Genomic DNA, 14065 nt, shown 5'->3' with positions numbered 1-14065 from the left:
GCACCAAAAGTAACCTGCACGTCTTCAAACACAGTCTTCATTATATGTACTTTTATGATACAGATTAGTTTGCAAAGAAAAAATAGAAAACCAAGGGTAAATAAAGTATAAAATTGAAATACTTGAATACAAAAGTAGCATCAAACTTACATGTATGTGTAATGCTTTGTAACAAAAAATTGCAACTTAAACCTGCAACTGATTTTTTGCCTCTTGTGGGCAGCAGATAAAAGCTGTAAACTCTGACATAGTAATAAAACATAATATGACAACAGCTGCCTATTTACACATCTGATTTAATAATGGCCATTGTAAGAAAACTAAACACATGACAGGTTTTTGTGAGGAATAGTTTATTCAGTTATATTTACAAAGCAGAACAGATCATAGCAATCAAAATAAATTCAGAACCACGAATGATAAATCATCTTTCCCACTGAAATCTGAGCAAACATGTTACAGCAGACAAATGGAAGGCAAAGAATGTGTACAAATATTGTGCTTTTATAGTCAAAATGAACAATTTGATCTAAGGAAAGTTCATATCAGCCATTTATATGCAAGCCTTGCTTATGATAGTGGGTCTGACTTGATATAGTTAACCTACAAACAAACATAACTACAAATCAAAACGTTATATGTTACATTCCTTCACATTGTCTGGATTTCTTTTACCGTTTGGTTGAAAAATAGGCACTAAGTACAGCCAACAAAACTCAAAGGATCGATGAGCTCTGTTTGGATTGTGATAAACACGTGAGGAAACTGCTCAGGTTTGGTTTATTGGTGTGAAAACAGCCTCACATCTGAAAAGAAATGAAAAGTTGAACCTTTTCGTTAACATTCCTGTACCAGAAAGGCAAAAGAATATGAGGAAAATTAGAAATAAGATGGCACTTATGAATTAAGAGTCCTACTTTCTGCTTCAAAGAAGCTTGTCCTTGCCTTACAAACAGCTACACAACTGCATGGCATTAGGTAACAACACAAAATACATTTTAGGATAACCTCCTGAACACAAATCAATCCCATTACATGCAGATACCATTGAAAAGGTTATGTGACAACCAAATCCAATAGTGCAAAACGAGGCAGGCAGGAAACAAAATTATGCAGCATTTTACAAAAATAAAAATTCTTACTCCGTTGCCCTCCTGCTGCTACTAAGTTGAACAGATGGAAGACATGAGAGGAAATCAATGTAACCCCAGAACAATCCATAATGCATTAGGATGTTTGAGAAATGCTAGTTAAACGTGACAATGTGAGGAGGTCGATTCAGAAAAACACAAGGAGATGAAATGAAGTTTTGAAATAATCTCCACGTGAGCTACATTAACCTCATCATTCTGAAATCAGATCAAAATGTCGTCCTTTACAGGCCACTTTGTACTTAATCAAGTTATGGTCAGAACACGTTTTCACTGAGAGCTGGCAACAAATGATCCCATATGAAACAGATCTGTAAAAATAATACGAGAGTGCAATTTATAAAATTATTATGCCAACACATGGGCAGTGCTTGTCGCTTCATTATGGCCACTTTGATACGAATTTCATACAAAATTATTGCAGATGTGTTGGGTTAGTGTTATATTTACGTTAACATGACATACAGTTTGCAATATGAAGAATATGAAGTCTAAATATGGCGTAGTGAATATAAAGCCTTTTTGTTTAACGTTGTATGAAGTCTGTTCACGTGGCCATAACCATGTACAGAAGCCCTAAACGGTCATGGGTCAGACATACTAGTTTCTCAGTTTTCTCATGATAGCAACATTAGTTTTTTATTTGTTTTCATGTGATTTTCATGGAATAACAAATGTTTTCCCAAGATAAGGAGATCATTTTCTCGAGACCTCAAGAAAATTTGCTTTGATATCCCAAGATAACAAGATAAATGAACCAGTTACCACAAGCAAACAAAAGGTTGTTCCCTTTTTTCCTTATAGATTGTTCAGACCACATGAGCCATGCTAGCGTGCACACATTGCATCTTGACAAGTGTAGCAACTGATTTAAGCAGAGAATATCAGATGAAGGAGTATCATTGGCAAATAATTAAAAGATATTTGAATTAAAACTCCTAAATCCCACTTCACAGGGCAGTGTGTATGTCATGGTCCACTCTTATGAATCTTATCAAGTTGTCTCTCTCGGGATAAACGTTAGTTATATAATGACATAAATAACCTGTGATCTCAAGAAAACAAATAAAAATTGAACTTGAACAAGACGACTGAGGCACATCATAACACAAGGAGTACAGATGTTAGTACATTTGGACATTTTCAAAATGTCAGTACAGCAGAGCAGAGGGCCTTATGATACAGCATTTATGGGGCAACAAAATAAAGATGAAGGCATTTGATACATTGGAACTATTGTTATTTACATCAAACACATTATATTCACATGAATATAATGTGGTCACACACTGACCCAAGCTCAGCATCTGCTACATCAATGAAGTTGCTGTGAGACATCTCTGGTCTCACCAAGTGCTAAATCATTCTTCACATATTTACACATGACTGTTGTCAGCCTTAATTCTTATATCTCCAAAAAAGAAAGAAATATCTTCATGTATTACTTTTGGGGAATTAGGAAGAAGGCCCAAATAGTCAGAAATCTGTTGTAGACAGTGTTTCCTGTAAAGTGTCTCCCACAGCAACTAGTCGCAAAGTGTAATGTTTTTTAAAGGGAGTCTGAGGACTTTCTCTCTGGGTGTCAAAGAGGCAGACTTGATTAGTTATTGTTTTCTGTATTGTCAGAATTTAAGAGATTCAAAGAAACAACCTGGATTTTGGTCGCAAAACCTGGTTAATTCAAGATATGTACCTTATTATGACCAAAAAGTAGAATTGTAAAATTTCCTTTAACCACAGTAAACGTCTGTAATCTTTCATGTGAAGAACCTACAACTGGAGCTACAATGTGTTCACCCAACACTGCCACACACGCGCAAATTTCCTCTCAATATCTGGAGCCTCGCGATGATGTAATTTTACAGTATGAGCTATACAAAGGGTCCAATGACCGGTGGAGAGGCAGAAGGGGTTCCAGACAGAAGGAAAATGAGGCGCCATCTTGATCACAAAATGACGGCACAAAATCGCCCGCTGGATGTTGGTAAAACAAGAAAGCACATGTAGAGTTGATGTACCACAGCCTCATAAGGGTATAAATCGAAGGCTTCATGCTCCATATGTCTGTCACACTGCATAAAGAGAAGGAAATGTTTGTTTAAAACACTTAAAACTCGATAGTTTGCAAACATCCGAAAATCTGATTTTGTGAAACAAGGACATTATTACCCCAGTACTAACAAATCACTTTTTTATCCTGCTAACTTCTTTGTATTAATGAGTGGCGTTTGAGTCTCATGACCTTTATCAGAGAGTCAGTTACAGCACACTACTGTATTCGTCCTGCAGCCAGCTGGTTTCACAACAACAATGTACCTCGTTAACACTCTGGCTCTGAGGGGAGCCAGTGGTCTGACTTACTACTAATAGATGGTGTTTATTCTATGACGATATTATATTATGTAATCAACATTGAGGTGTTGTATGCAGTGGAGGTTTTGGGAGAGATTTGTGTGGAGAGTTGATTGCAAACCAAATACTTTTATAATTACTCTTGGAATTTTTTTTCCTTTTTACATCAGCTTTGTTTTCCTCTTCTCCTCTTTATCAGTAGCTGCAGCATGTAGCATTGTTTTGTTTGTCCTCTAGGCTTTGTCCTGTCTGCCCAAGGGTCAGACACACAGAACCAGACAAAGTATCAGTGTTGCCAGATATGGGAAGAGAAAAAAGCAACCGGGTCAGTAGAAACAAGCCCAAAAGAAACCTGGCTTTTAAAAAAAAAACTCCAAGAGAGAGGCTACTTGATCTGCATGATGTGCACATATTTGAAACTACATAAACAGTGTCTGCAGAGTGTTTTTTAATCCTCTTCCACCTGAAGTCAAATCCAGTCTATCAATCCGGTCTCTCTCTCCCACTCTTTTTTTGTATTTTTACCTGTATTGCACCTTTGTCCCTGGCATTGTTAGCTAAGTAGCTTAAAAACCTCCAATAATTGTAAATTTTCTTTGAAATGTCACCCGTGTTTGTTTTGTGTATTGGAAAAGGAGTGAGGTGGAGGGACCGGGTTGTAGAGAGATCATATATCATATCAGAAAATAGACATTTAAACTAAACAGGAGACATGCCTCCAAGGAAGCAACTACACTGAGAAACAAGCACAAAAATTGTGACCCAAGACCACCAATATTCGTAGAAGACTTCACAGAAAAACACACCCAAGGTTGCTCATAATAGAGACTTGGCAACCCTGCATGGTACTGATTCTCACTCTGCAGGGGTGAGTCAATGACCCAGTTCCACCTCTGTTGGAGAGAACAATTTTGCAACTCAAGGGGAGTATGTAATGTTCTGTACTGAACTGTATTGAAATGATAACATTTTTTTTTTTTTTAATTATTCACAGTAATTTTTTCATACCTTTCTCGAATCCCAGCCCTCTTTTTGGACCAGAAAGGCAAATTTTACAGTATAATGTGTGATTTAAATCAGGGTTCTGAGGGACATTATTACTTCCTTAACAACATGTATGTGATCTTCACGTAAATGGACAGGATCTCGGAAAATAAAGCAAGATGAAGAGTGCAGTGAAGAGAAGAAAAGGGTCCCATCTAATGACCAAGCGTCAGTGTAAAGGTCTGTAAGACACACCAGATGAGGAGGACACAATAGAGGACTATGAACTGGATGAGTGTGAATTTGAATGTAAATGAAAGTTTCAAAAGGACTACAGTTCAACCCCCAGTACGAACACACACCTCCTGCATAAATAAAAACAAATCGTTCATCCTCTTTCCAACAACAGAAAGGGTCACTGTGGTGATATAAAAAGCTAGGTGGTGAATCTGTTTCACACTGGGGCACACCCTTCTACTAAGAAATACAACAGTGTTTTATTACCTTCGCCTGCAGGGCTCTGTCCTTCTCATAATCCTTCACCTACAAACATCGACTTTGGCCTGAGAAAGAGAAAACACAAATGCACTGAGAACTTTCATAAAGTCAGAAGGAGGGCACTGCACCAAAAACTCATCGCTGTCGCAACTAGTCAAATGTCCGGAGTGAGACTATGACAGGTAGACAGGTACCTCTCTGACTTTTTAATTGGCTCCTGTGGGACTGACTGCTGCTGCTCCTGCTGTCTGCGCTCCTGCTCCATCCTGGATACACACACACACAATACGTGCAATTCTGTATGAGTGATTATATATGAATGCATGAGTTACTAATATGAAACAAAATAGGACAAATGTATTTCACCTTTCTCTCCGTGCTTTAATCCTCTCCTCGTCAAATCTGAAAATGAGTAACACTGTTACATCCTCGTTCCACACAGAGTACTAATCTTATTTGGTATTTAGGATGTGTCATTAGACTTGTTCTCCACCAGGTCTTTTACATGAGTAATCACTTTTTAAAAGGACAGCAGTAGGAACTGTTGCCTACAGTTAAAGGGTTTCTGCTACAGCTCTTTTCCTCCATCTAGTGGTAAGAGGTACTTACTGCACCACACACTCTGGAACATGGACGTGCTCCATGGGGACGATCTCTGCCAGCTCATCCAGGCTGTGGACGTACTGGATCTTATTCATGAACTTCACGCTGCAGAGACGAACAATAGATTGGAGATTTCACCGCTGTGGGACTCATAAAGGGGGCAGCTGTGGCTCAGGGGTAGATCCAGTGCCTTGTTATCGGAAGGTCGCTGGTTCAATTGCCCTGGTCTGCATGCCAAAGTGTCCTTGGATAGATGCTGAATCCCAAACAACTCCTGATGTGCTGGTTGGCACCTTGCATGGCAGCCACTGGCATCAGTGTATGAATTATTGTAAGTCATTCCGGACAAAAGCATCTGCTAAATGTAAAGGGTTATCTTATCTTACTACCTTGGCTTTTCAATTTATTAAGCCCAGATAATCTATCTTCTTGCCTTAACTAAGGACTCTACTTGACTTGACTTGAGAAAACCTGTAACTTGACATGACCTGGCCAGGAAAAAAAATGACTTGGAACTTGTTTGAGACCTGGAACACATGACATTGATATTTAATGGCCTTTTTTTCATATGACAAGGACACATAAAAGCACCACATAGTCGTTATTAGTTCATTAAAATAGTATTTTGTGTATTGTCCACTTTCAGCTGTTGGTTGTGTGTGTTACCTGATAAAGGGCCTTGATATCGCCAGGACGGTGCGTATGAACCATGTGGGATGAGCGATGACCAAAGACTTCAGGTTCTTCCTCAATCTGCATTCACAAACCAAATAAGTACATTCTCAATTAGGTTAGTGTTTTCAAGTTTAAAGGCTTCTGCTAACACAGACACCAGAGATTGAAAATATCAAACTGAGAATTAAAAAGAGGTTTTCTCTAAATGGAGTCCAGCTGCAACTGTAGCCTGTGAGTCAGCTCCAGCCTCCTGCTCATTGACAGCAGGTGACAACTTCCACTGCCCTCCATTTTGTGTCTGTCAGTATCGATGTCATGCATTTCTGTACGTACGTAGCTCGTAGCTAAAAATAGCCGAGTGAGTTTATTTTATGAATCACTTTGTTGGATTATTTTCTCCTTTCTCACCTTCTGTCAATCATCTGGTAACACTTCTTGAGCCAGCTGATCCCGGGCATCTTACTCCGAGGAGTGGCTCCATTCATGTAGATGATCAGGTAATCTTCAGCAACGAGCATCTCCAGACTGCTCACCACATACCTGTATGACAGGGTACAGCCGGGGACAGATTGTGAGACCAAATGTCATGGGTTTGGTTTTGGTTTGTCATTTCCTGTTTTATTTTGTAGAATATATCATTGTTTGTCTGGTTGTAACTTTCTACTTCCTGTCTTTTTCCTGCTCTTATTTCTGTGTAAACCTGTGTTTCATTTGTTCATTAGCCCTTGTGTATTCATGTTTTTTGCTTACTCTTTGTCAGTTTGTGTCTTTTCATCCTGCATTTCTGTGCTCTGTGTGTTCCTGATTTTTTCCCCATAATTTTATTAATGGTTTGTCCCCCGTTCTTAGATTAGTCTTTGGTTTTCTTGGATTCTCCTTGTTGCCTTTTTGTTGCTTGCATTTTGTATTATGGACAATTAAAAAGAACAAAAAAAAAACATGATCAAGGCATGCATACGTTTGACTGTGCCCGGTGACTTTCCTATAAGACATGATATAAGGTTACTTCTGATTTAGCGGCCTCTGCCTGGTATGTACATGCAATAATCCGTCTATGTATAGCATCAAAGATTTAGCCTGTACTTGAAAACTAAAAGTCAGACAGGGCGGACTCACAGGAAGAGGTTTTCCATGATGTAGTGGTAATCTGGACAGCTGCTGTCAGGCAGGTAACATGCAGAGAAAACAATGATGGCGTTCAGGCCCTCGCCATAATAACCTGGTGAGAGACATTTTCAGTTAATAGCGAATAATGTTGTGACCTTTGCAGTGTAACAACAGTTTGTCTTGATGGTTGTGTGCCTGTACAGTATACTATGGCTGAGATGTTGCATATTTAGTCATCTTCCAATGTCCTTCATGAGTTATGACTGACTGACCTCCGTGTGTGATGACCCGGAGGTAAGGTCTGATGACCTGCATGTCAATACGATGTTCCTGTTCTCCGATGATCACCGTCCTCCAGAGACGTCCGTTGTTGGCGTTCCCGTCCTCATCTGCTTCTCCTGAACCGTCACCAGGACCTGCTTTGGCTGAGGCCACCGGTGTGTCATCTGGACAGACACAAGATTAGTTTAGACAAAAAATTAAGTATATTATCCATTAGGTGGGGTTTAGGCTGAACAACTGATTCAGTATTACTTTCATTCTCAGCAGTTGCCTTTTGTGTCAATGTCTAAGGATTAAGATTCAATTAGGATTAGGAGACATTTTGAATTCATCTGAAGATAACTCTGGGTATATATATATATAATGATATATAATATGTAGAACCTTTAAAGTTACATAAAAAAGTTCAATTAAAAAAAACACTTACCTTCCCACTCCAGCTCGTTGCCGTTGGTGATGAACTCCAGCGAGTCTGTCTCATCAGGCGTATCGATGTCATCAACGTTGATGTCCAGGTCGTCCGGCGTATCCAGGAAGTCGTCTGACAGCAGAGAACCTTCGCTTTGGTCCAGTGAAAGGTTCATCTCCGGGGCAACCAGTGTCCGGCGTTTACGGTGCGATGATGACACCCCGCCGCCTCCTCCTGGTGGGCTCACATTCAGGGAGTTGGGGGGAGCTACAGCAAGAGCAGGAGGGGAGAGACAGACCAGGAAATGTAACTGATGCCATGAAGCCAGAATATTATGGTGATCCGCCTGTTTCTAGTGTTACTTACAGGCTCTGTCATCTGTGAGACCACAGGAGGAATCCATGTCTCCGTACTCTGGCAGTGGTCTGGAGGGAAACATTCACAGGTCAGCAACCAGTACTGTGCTTGTCAGTGGTGGAAGAAGCGTTCAGATGCTTTACTGAAGAAAAAGAAGCAACACTGCACTGACTGAAATGTTCCTATATAAGTCCTGCACTGGCTGCTGTTAGCTGGTTAGGCAGTTATCCATACAGCTAGCGGTCCGGGTTGGGAGTTCTAGCACCACGGGAGTGTTGGTGTTTACAACACAAGCACAGGAGCATTGGACCAGGATGGAGATAGTTAGTTATGCTAACTTCAGTAGAGATCAATGAAATACAATAGATGGACGTTATAACATCAAAACTGTTATTCCTTTACAGTCTGTTGATAGTTTTAGCCAGATTTTTTAATGTTTTTAACTAAAATTCTTACATAGTGCAGCTTTGATTTACAGAAATGCATCAAACGTGTTTGTAGTGTTGTTTGTTCTTCTGTCAATGCATTTTCAAGCTAAGTTTTAATAGTGTATTTAGCTGTAGAAAAAGGTAAAAAATCCTAGAAATGTGAAAATTCAAACGATTAGAGTTGTGACATAGCTTAACACAAAACGACAAAAAAAAAAAAAAAGACAAAAAGCGATACAACACCAAAATCAAACTAAAACTAGAACAATGCAGAAACGACAATTTGTATAAGTCGTTTAAGCTGCTGGACTGTGGATTTCTTTGTGAAGGACTCGGGTCCAGCCTTAACTTTTGGCTAATAAGATTATTACACATATTTCAGCTCTGTGTTCTCTATATGCACTAGTCCACATCTATGGGCTCACATTAAAATGTAACATTGTGATAAGGATGCAGTTAATGGACCAGACAACACGTGGGTGATGTCGCTGATCTGGCTAAGCATTTAAAAGAGCAGCAAGTCTAAGAGGATAGAGATGGTAATTAACTTCTCTCGGAGGAGAGATGAAGCTTACAGGGCTGCCAGGCGAGGAGAAAGGCAAGATAAAATAGAGGAGAAAAGGGGAGGAACTAGAGACGGAATGAGGGAAGAAGTGTGTGTCTGCAGAGAGAAAGTGGCGCAGCTCTGCCTGTTATTTACTGCTGACACCCTGTGCAGGAGGAGGAGGAGGAGGAGGAGGTGACAGGAGGTCACAGTCTTGCTTTTGCATATGTTTGTGTTGGTTTGTGTTTGTGTGGGAGCAGGCAAAACTACGCATATTAGGACAGATGAGCTTCCACGTACATATCAGCAACGACACAGCAGATCAAAACACAAGAGATGCAGAGAGCCACAGCGCAGTGTTGTTCTGCAGAGATGGTCTTAACTGCAGTCCTGTCAAAGCCAACTGCTCCCATCTAGAGGAGGGCAGTGTGTGACAGTGTGTGTGCTTCTCCTGAGCCAACAACACTGGCTTTAGCCCAGAGAAACAGGCGCTGATGAAAGGTCCGACCCTACTCCCCGGAGACCCCTGCAGTGATTACCAGTCCAACGCTTCCTTTGTCACAAAATGAAGCCTTTTCCACAGACATAACAGATTTATGGTTTTATTTCCTCTTTTAACAAAAGCAAGATAATCCCCTATTGTTCCTGTTCACGGCCGCAGCTACAAAAACATCAATATCAAACCGATGATGCTTACCTTCTGGAAAATATCACAGGGCTGTTTTTGTCAGTGCCGATTCAAATGAGCCTTTTAACCTCACACACCTTTATGTTGGGTTTGCTTACTCATCCCCAGTCTCCTCAGCAAAGAAGAGCAGAGCGTCTCTCAGTTAATAATCCTTTAGCTGCTGGCTATTCCTCCGCGTCTGACTGTCTTTAACCCAAACCTTCCACCATTTTCCTGGCAATGCTGTGTTGCTGATCGGCGGCTGCTGTTGCGTCACATGACGTAGCCCGAGACCATTTACAGACGGAGCTGCACCTGCTCCCTGGCTTCCTCCTGCCTCACAATCTGACAGAGGAGGAGGAGGAGGAGGGGAGAGGGAAGAGGGAGGAGGAGGAGGAGGAGGAGAGAGCCCACTGCTGGCTGTCTTCTCTCCTGCTCTTTTTCCGCCTGTCAAGCTTTGAACATCAAATACTTTCTAAATCTTGGTGGTGCATGAAGAATAAGTTGTGTTTTTCTCTCTTCTCCTAGTGTGGCAGATGATTGATCAGCTGTCTTAACTCTTATTATAATTTAATTATCTGCTAAATGCCCTGAGTGTGAATGTAAATGTAAATAATAGTACAGTAATAGCTCCACTAATGCTTAGAAAGTAGAAATATTAACATAACAAGTAGAACATACATAACATACATTAGTTATACTGTGCAGCTGGCAGTTAGTCAATAATTAACTGCACAATTACTTCCAAAATAATGAGCCATTCATCCATAAATTAAAAATGTGCTGCATATGCATAAACACACAAACTCAAGAATTTGCCACGTAGCTAAAGGCACGCACACGCGGGGTATGGGTATGCTTGTGATCAGGTGGGTATCAGTAAGAAGTCAAAGGATCTCACCTGGGGAAGTCTTCATCCTGCCACTCGTCTTTCACTTCCATGTTCTCCATTCTTAGAGTCGCCTCTGTGGTGCCCATACCTCAGAGAGGAGAGCCGGGGCCTGGAGGTGTGAAGACAAGTGTTTATCAATGAGCACCATTCACAACAAAACTGATGCATAAAGCAAATGTTCTAACTAGACAGCTGGCTTCACGGCTGCACCGCAGGAACATGTGTTTGACTTTGAAGTGCGGACTCTTATCCAAAATAATTTTTCATTTAACATTTCGGGGGCTGTAACTCACATGGTTCTGATCCCCCTGCCTCAGAGGAGCACACGTGAGAGGCATGTGACTGGCTTGGGCGCGTTTTCTGAGCTCAGCTCTACTCAAAGTCAAACATCACGTATGAATTTCTTCAAGGGTGGAACTCAAGAGGCCAATGAGGAGGATGACGCTCAGACCTAATCCTCCCTCCCTGCTCAATAATCCTACTGCGCTGATGTGACTGTGGCTTGTTTGATCTCTGCTCACACTCAAGCTTTATTGTAGCTATTAAGATTAATTAAAAACCTTATTTTCAGATCTACTGTTCATGCATTTGTTCTCAAGAGTAAATGCCTACAATACATAGACTTCACACTGCATAATCAATAATGGCATTAGGATGCACTGGATTCAAAGCTGAAATCCAGATGCATCATCACAACACAAGAGTGACACATTAGTAACAGGAGCACAGGCCTGTTTTGGGCATGGATATTAAATTGGACCTGTTCTCTTTGTAGCTCTCCACTCAAGTAGAAAATCCACAGTAACTGAGCCGGTTCGGCTGAGTGAGAGAGGACTCCCAGGTCTGTGTTGGAGGATATTCTTAGAAACAGATTTGTAAGTGCTTGCCTGGTTGGTTTTGGAAATTCAGAGCGTGTTAAGTGGCAGCAGCGTGTCAAACATACAGTTTTTTTTGATAATAGAACAATGCAAACTCTGTGTTGATCACAATGAGAAATAATACAACACAGGTTCCTGTCTAGAGTGCGTGGAGCGGTTTTGGTGGTTTTGGTGGTTTTGGCAGCGGCACTCATGGTTGATTAAATTGGACGACAGCCAAGTCTCACATAGAGGAAATAATTAATTTCTACTTGTGAGCAGCATGAAGTCAAATCCATTAACACATCACGCTCAGGTTGGTAGCAGGTCCCTTATAATCCAATGTGACAACACCCTGTGAAAGAAAGGGGTGATGTGAGGTGCACACGGTTAGCTTGTTTAGCAAGAGGGGAGAAAGAAAACAGAATACATGTATCAAACCATCTTGACAGGCTGGGAAAATATCCCATTATAGCATTTAAGATGTCTACAAAATGTAAACCAGACGTCATTAAAAAACCCTGATCTTGTACAAATGTTGTGCTGCTCATGTAAACCAAAGATTTTTACAATAATCACCTCCATCCCGGGGGGGAAATGGCCTCACAGCCTTTCTAGGTCACCTTAAAAGGAACAGCAAATAGGAGAGAAAACCTACATGGATTTCATGTGTTAGTGGACAATCTAATGTGCATGCAATCAGAGTAAGGTGTGCTCCCTGTGCAGCGAGCAGGATAGAAATGCAATCAGTGTCTATACTCACATGAGCGTTGTGAGATCTCCACAAAACCTCTCGCTGCTCCGTGTCTGTGCGTCCTCCCTCCTCCTCAGTCGCACGGATTCAAGAGGAGAGAGTCCTGATCCTCCTCACAAAAAAGCAGGGGTCAGGCTGAAATTTCTCCTCTCACGCTCCCTGTCCTTCACTCATTCACATGCGCACACAGACGCTCGTACACAGACACAGTCATACAGTGTCCTCGATGTCAGCCGCCAGCCAGCAGCAGGTGTTTGAAGACAGGGGGCACCTCTGTGTTGGACTCCCCCTCTTCTCCTCCGCCTCTGGCCACCTTTGTTGGGAGATAGACTGGCCGTGAAGAGCGAGCCGACAGCCTGCCTCTCAGCTCCGACGTCCATACAACCAAGACACAAAATTCCTTTAATCAGATTGCATCTGCTCTGGCATCGTGATCTCCCTCTCGCTATCTTGCTCTCTTTCCCTCTTTTCTCTCCCTATAGCTCCTAATATCTTCTGACCATCTTTCTCCTCTCCAAAATATCAATTCAAACCCTTCTTTGAGTATCCAAATCTCTCCGACGAGGCAGCTCATTTATCCCTACAGCAACTTGGGAAAAATGAGCACCAGTCTCTTCACTCCATTAGATAATCCTACTGTTGTTTTCAGTGGTCCTCTGTGTGGCTGCTGTTCCCTGGCAACAGCATCTCTCTCTCCATCCATAGCTTCTCCCCTCCCTCTCTGTCTCCTCACCCCTTTCATACATACTATACCCCAAATCTCACCACACACATGAATTATTCAGTCCCTTACTTCACTTGAAACCAACCAATCATATCACGCCTGCTTAGGTTCCCTGCATGGTAGCCGCGTATTCCAATAACAGGTCTCTTCTTATATTGGTGCTATAAGCCAATACCCCACAGTATTAATTATAGAAAGGTTTATATTTTCGCCTGACTTGTGTATCTGTTATTATATCATAGTTTTCTCCTCTATCCCCAATTTTGTGCTTTTCCTGAGATGAAGCCTAAAACCCAAGGTCATTTTTACCCAATCATCTTCTTGAAATGTTATGATTTCAAGGCCATTTAAAATCATATTGACAGGGCACTTGAATATGATGTTATGTTGATTTTTGGTCGATGGATTCCCTGATTGGTCATTGGATTTACATCACGTTTTATCTTTAACATCAGTGCAAGCGTGACTGACACAGACACACAGCAGGTTCTCAGTGGACAAGACGAGAGGATTCACTTCACCTCGATGTACTTCCGCCTTCGCGTATACAACGTTTTTTTAGACAGCACAAGGAGAGAATTTAAGCTCATTAGGCGCTGCATTTTTCGTTTTTGTACAACACGCTCGAATGATAAGCCTAATTTAACACGTTTATAAAATACGTTTAATTTTAAGAATGGCGTTGATTCCTAACAGGCATGACAACGATAAAAAAGTGCTCTTTTCTTCCCCTATATATTTCTTTATTCTGTTTGTTGTTCCTTTTGGTTGTAATACTACT

At 41.2% G+C, this 14065-nt stretch overlaps 1 protein-coding gene across 2 annotated transcripts; it reads right to left on the bottom strand.

The window, feature by feature from the left end:
* Positions 1–336: 336 nt before the first annotated feature.
* atcaya (ATCAY kinesin light chain interacting caytaxin a) lies at positions 337–13444 on the bottom strand. Of its 2 annotated transcripts, XM_030433760.1 has the most exons (13): positions 12570–13444; positions 10959–11058; positions 8428–8486; positions 8080–8328; positions 7643–7816; positions 7380–7482; positions 6672–6803; positions 6255–6341; positions 5595–5693; positions 5352–5387; positions 5180–5251; positions 4992–5050; positions 337–3223 (listed from the first exon to the last, which is right to left on the bottom strand). In XM_030433760.1, the coding sequence occupies exons 2-12, from the start codon at positions 11033–11035 to the stop codon at positions 5017–5019; spliced, it is 1122 nt and encodes a 373-aa protein (XP_030289620.1). In that variant the 5' UTR covers positions 11036–11058; positions 12570–13444; the 3' UTR covers positions 337–3223; positions 4992–5016. The 2 variants fall into 2 exon arrangements, with proteins under 2 accessions (XP_030289620.1, XP_030289621.1); XM_030433761.1 differs by lacking the exons at positions 10959–11058; positions 12570–13444 and adding an exon at positions 10088–10923.
* Between the last annotated feature and the right edge of the window lie 621 nt (positions 13445–14065).

The sequence above is a fragment of the Sparus aurata genome, chromosome 11, assembly GCF_900880675.1.
Source record: "Sparus aurata chromosome 11, fSpaAur1.1, whole genome shotgun sequence".
NCBI classification, from domain to species: domain Eukaryota; kingdom Metazoa; phylum Chordata; class Actinopteri; order Spariformes; family Sparidae; genus Sparus; species Sparus aurata.
This window is presented reverse-complemented; position numbering and strand designations above follow the sequence as displayed.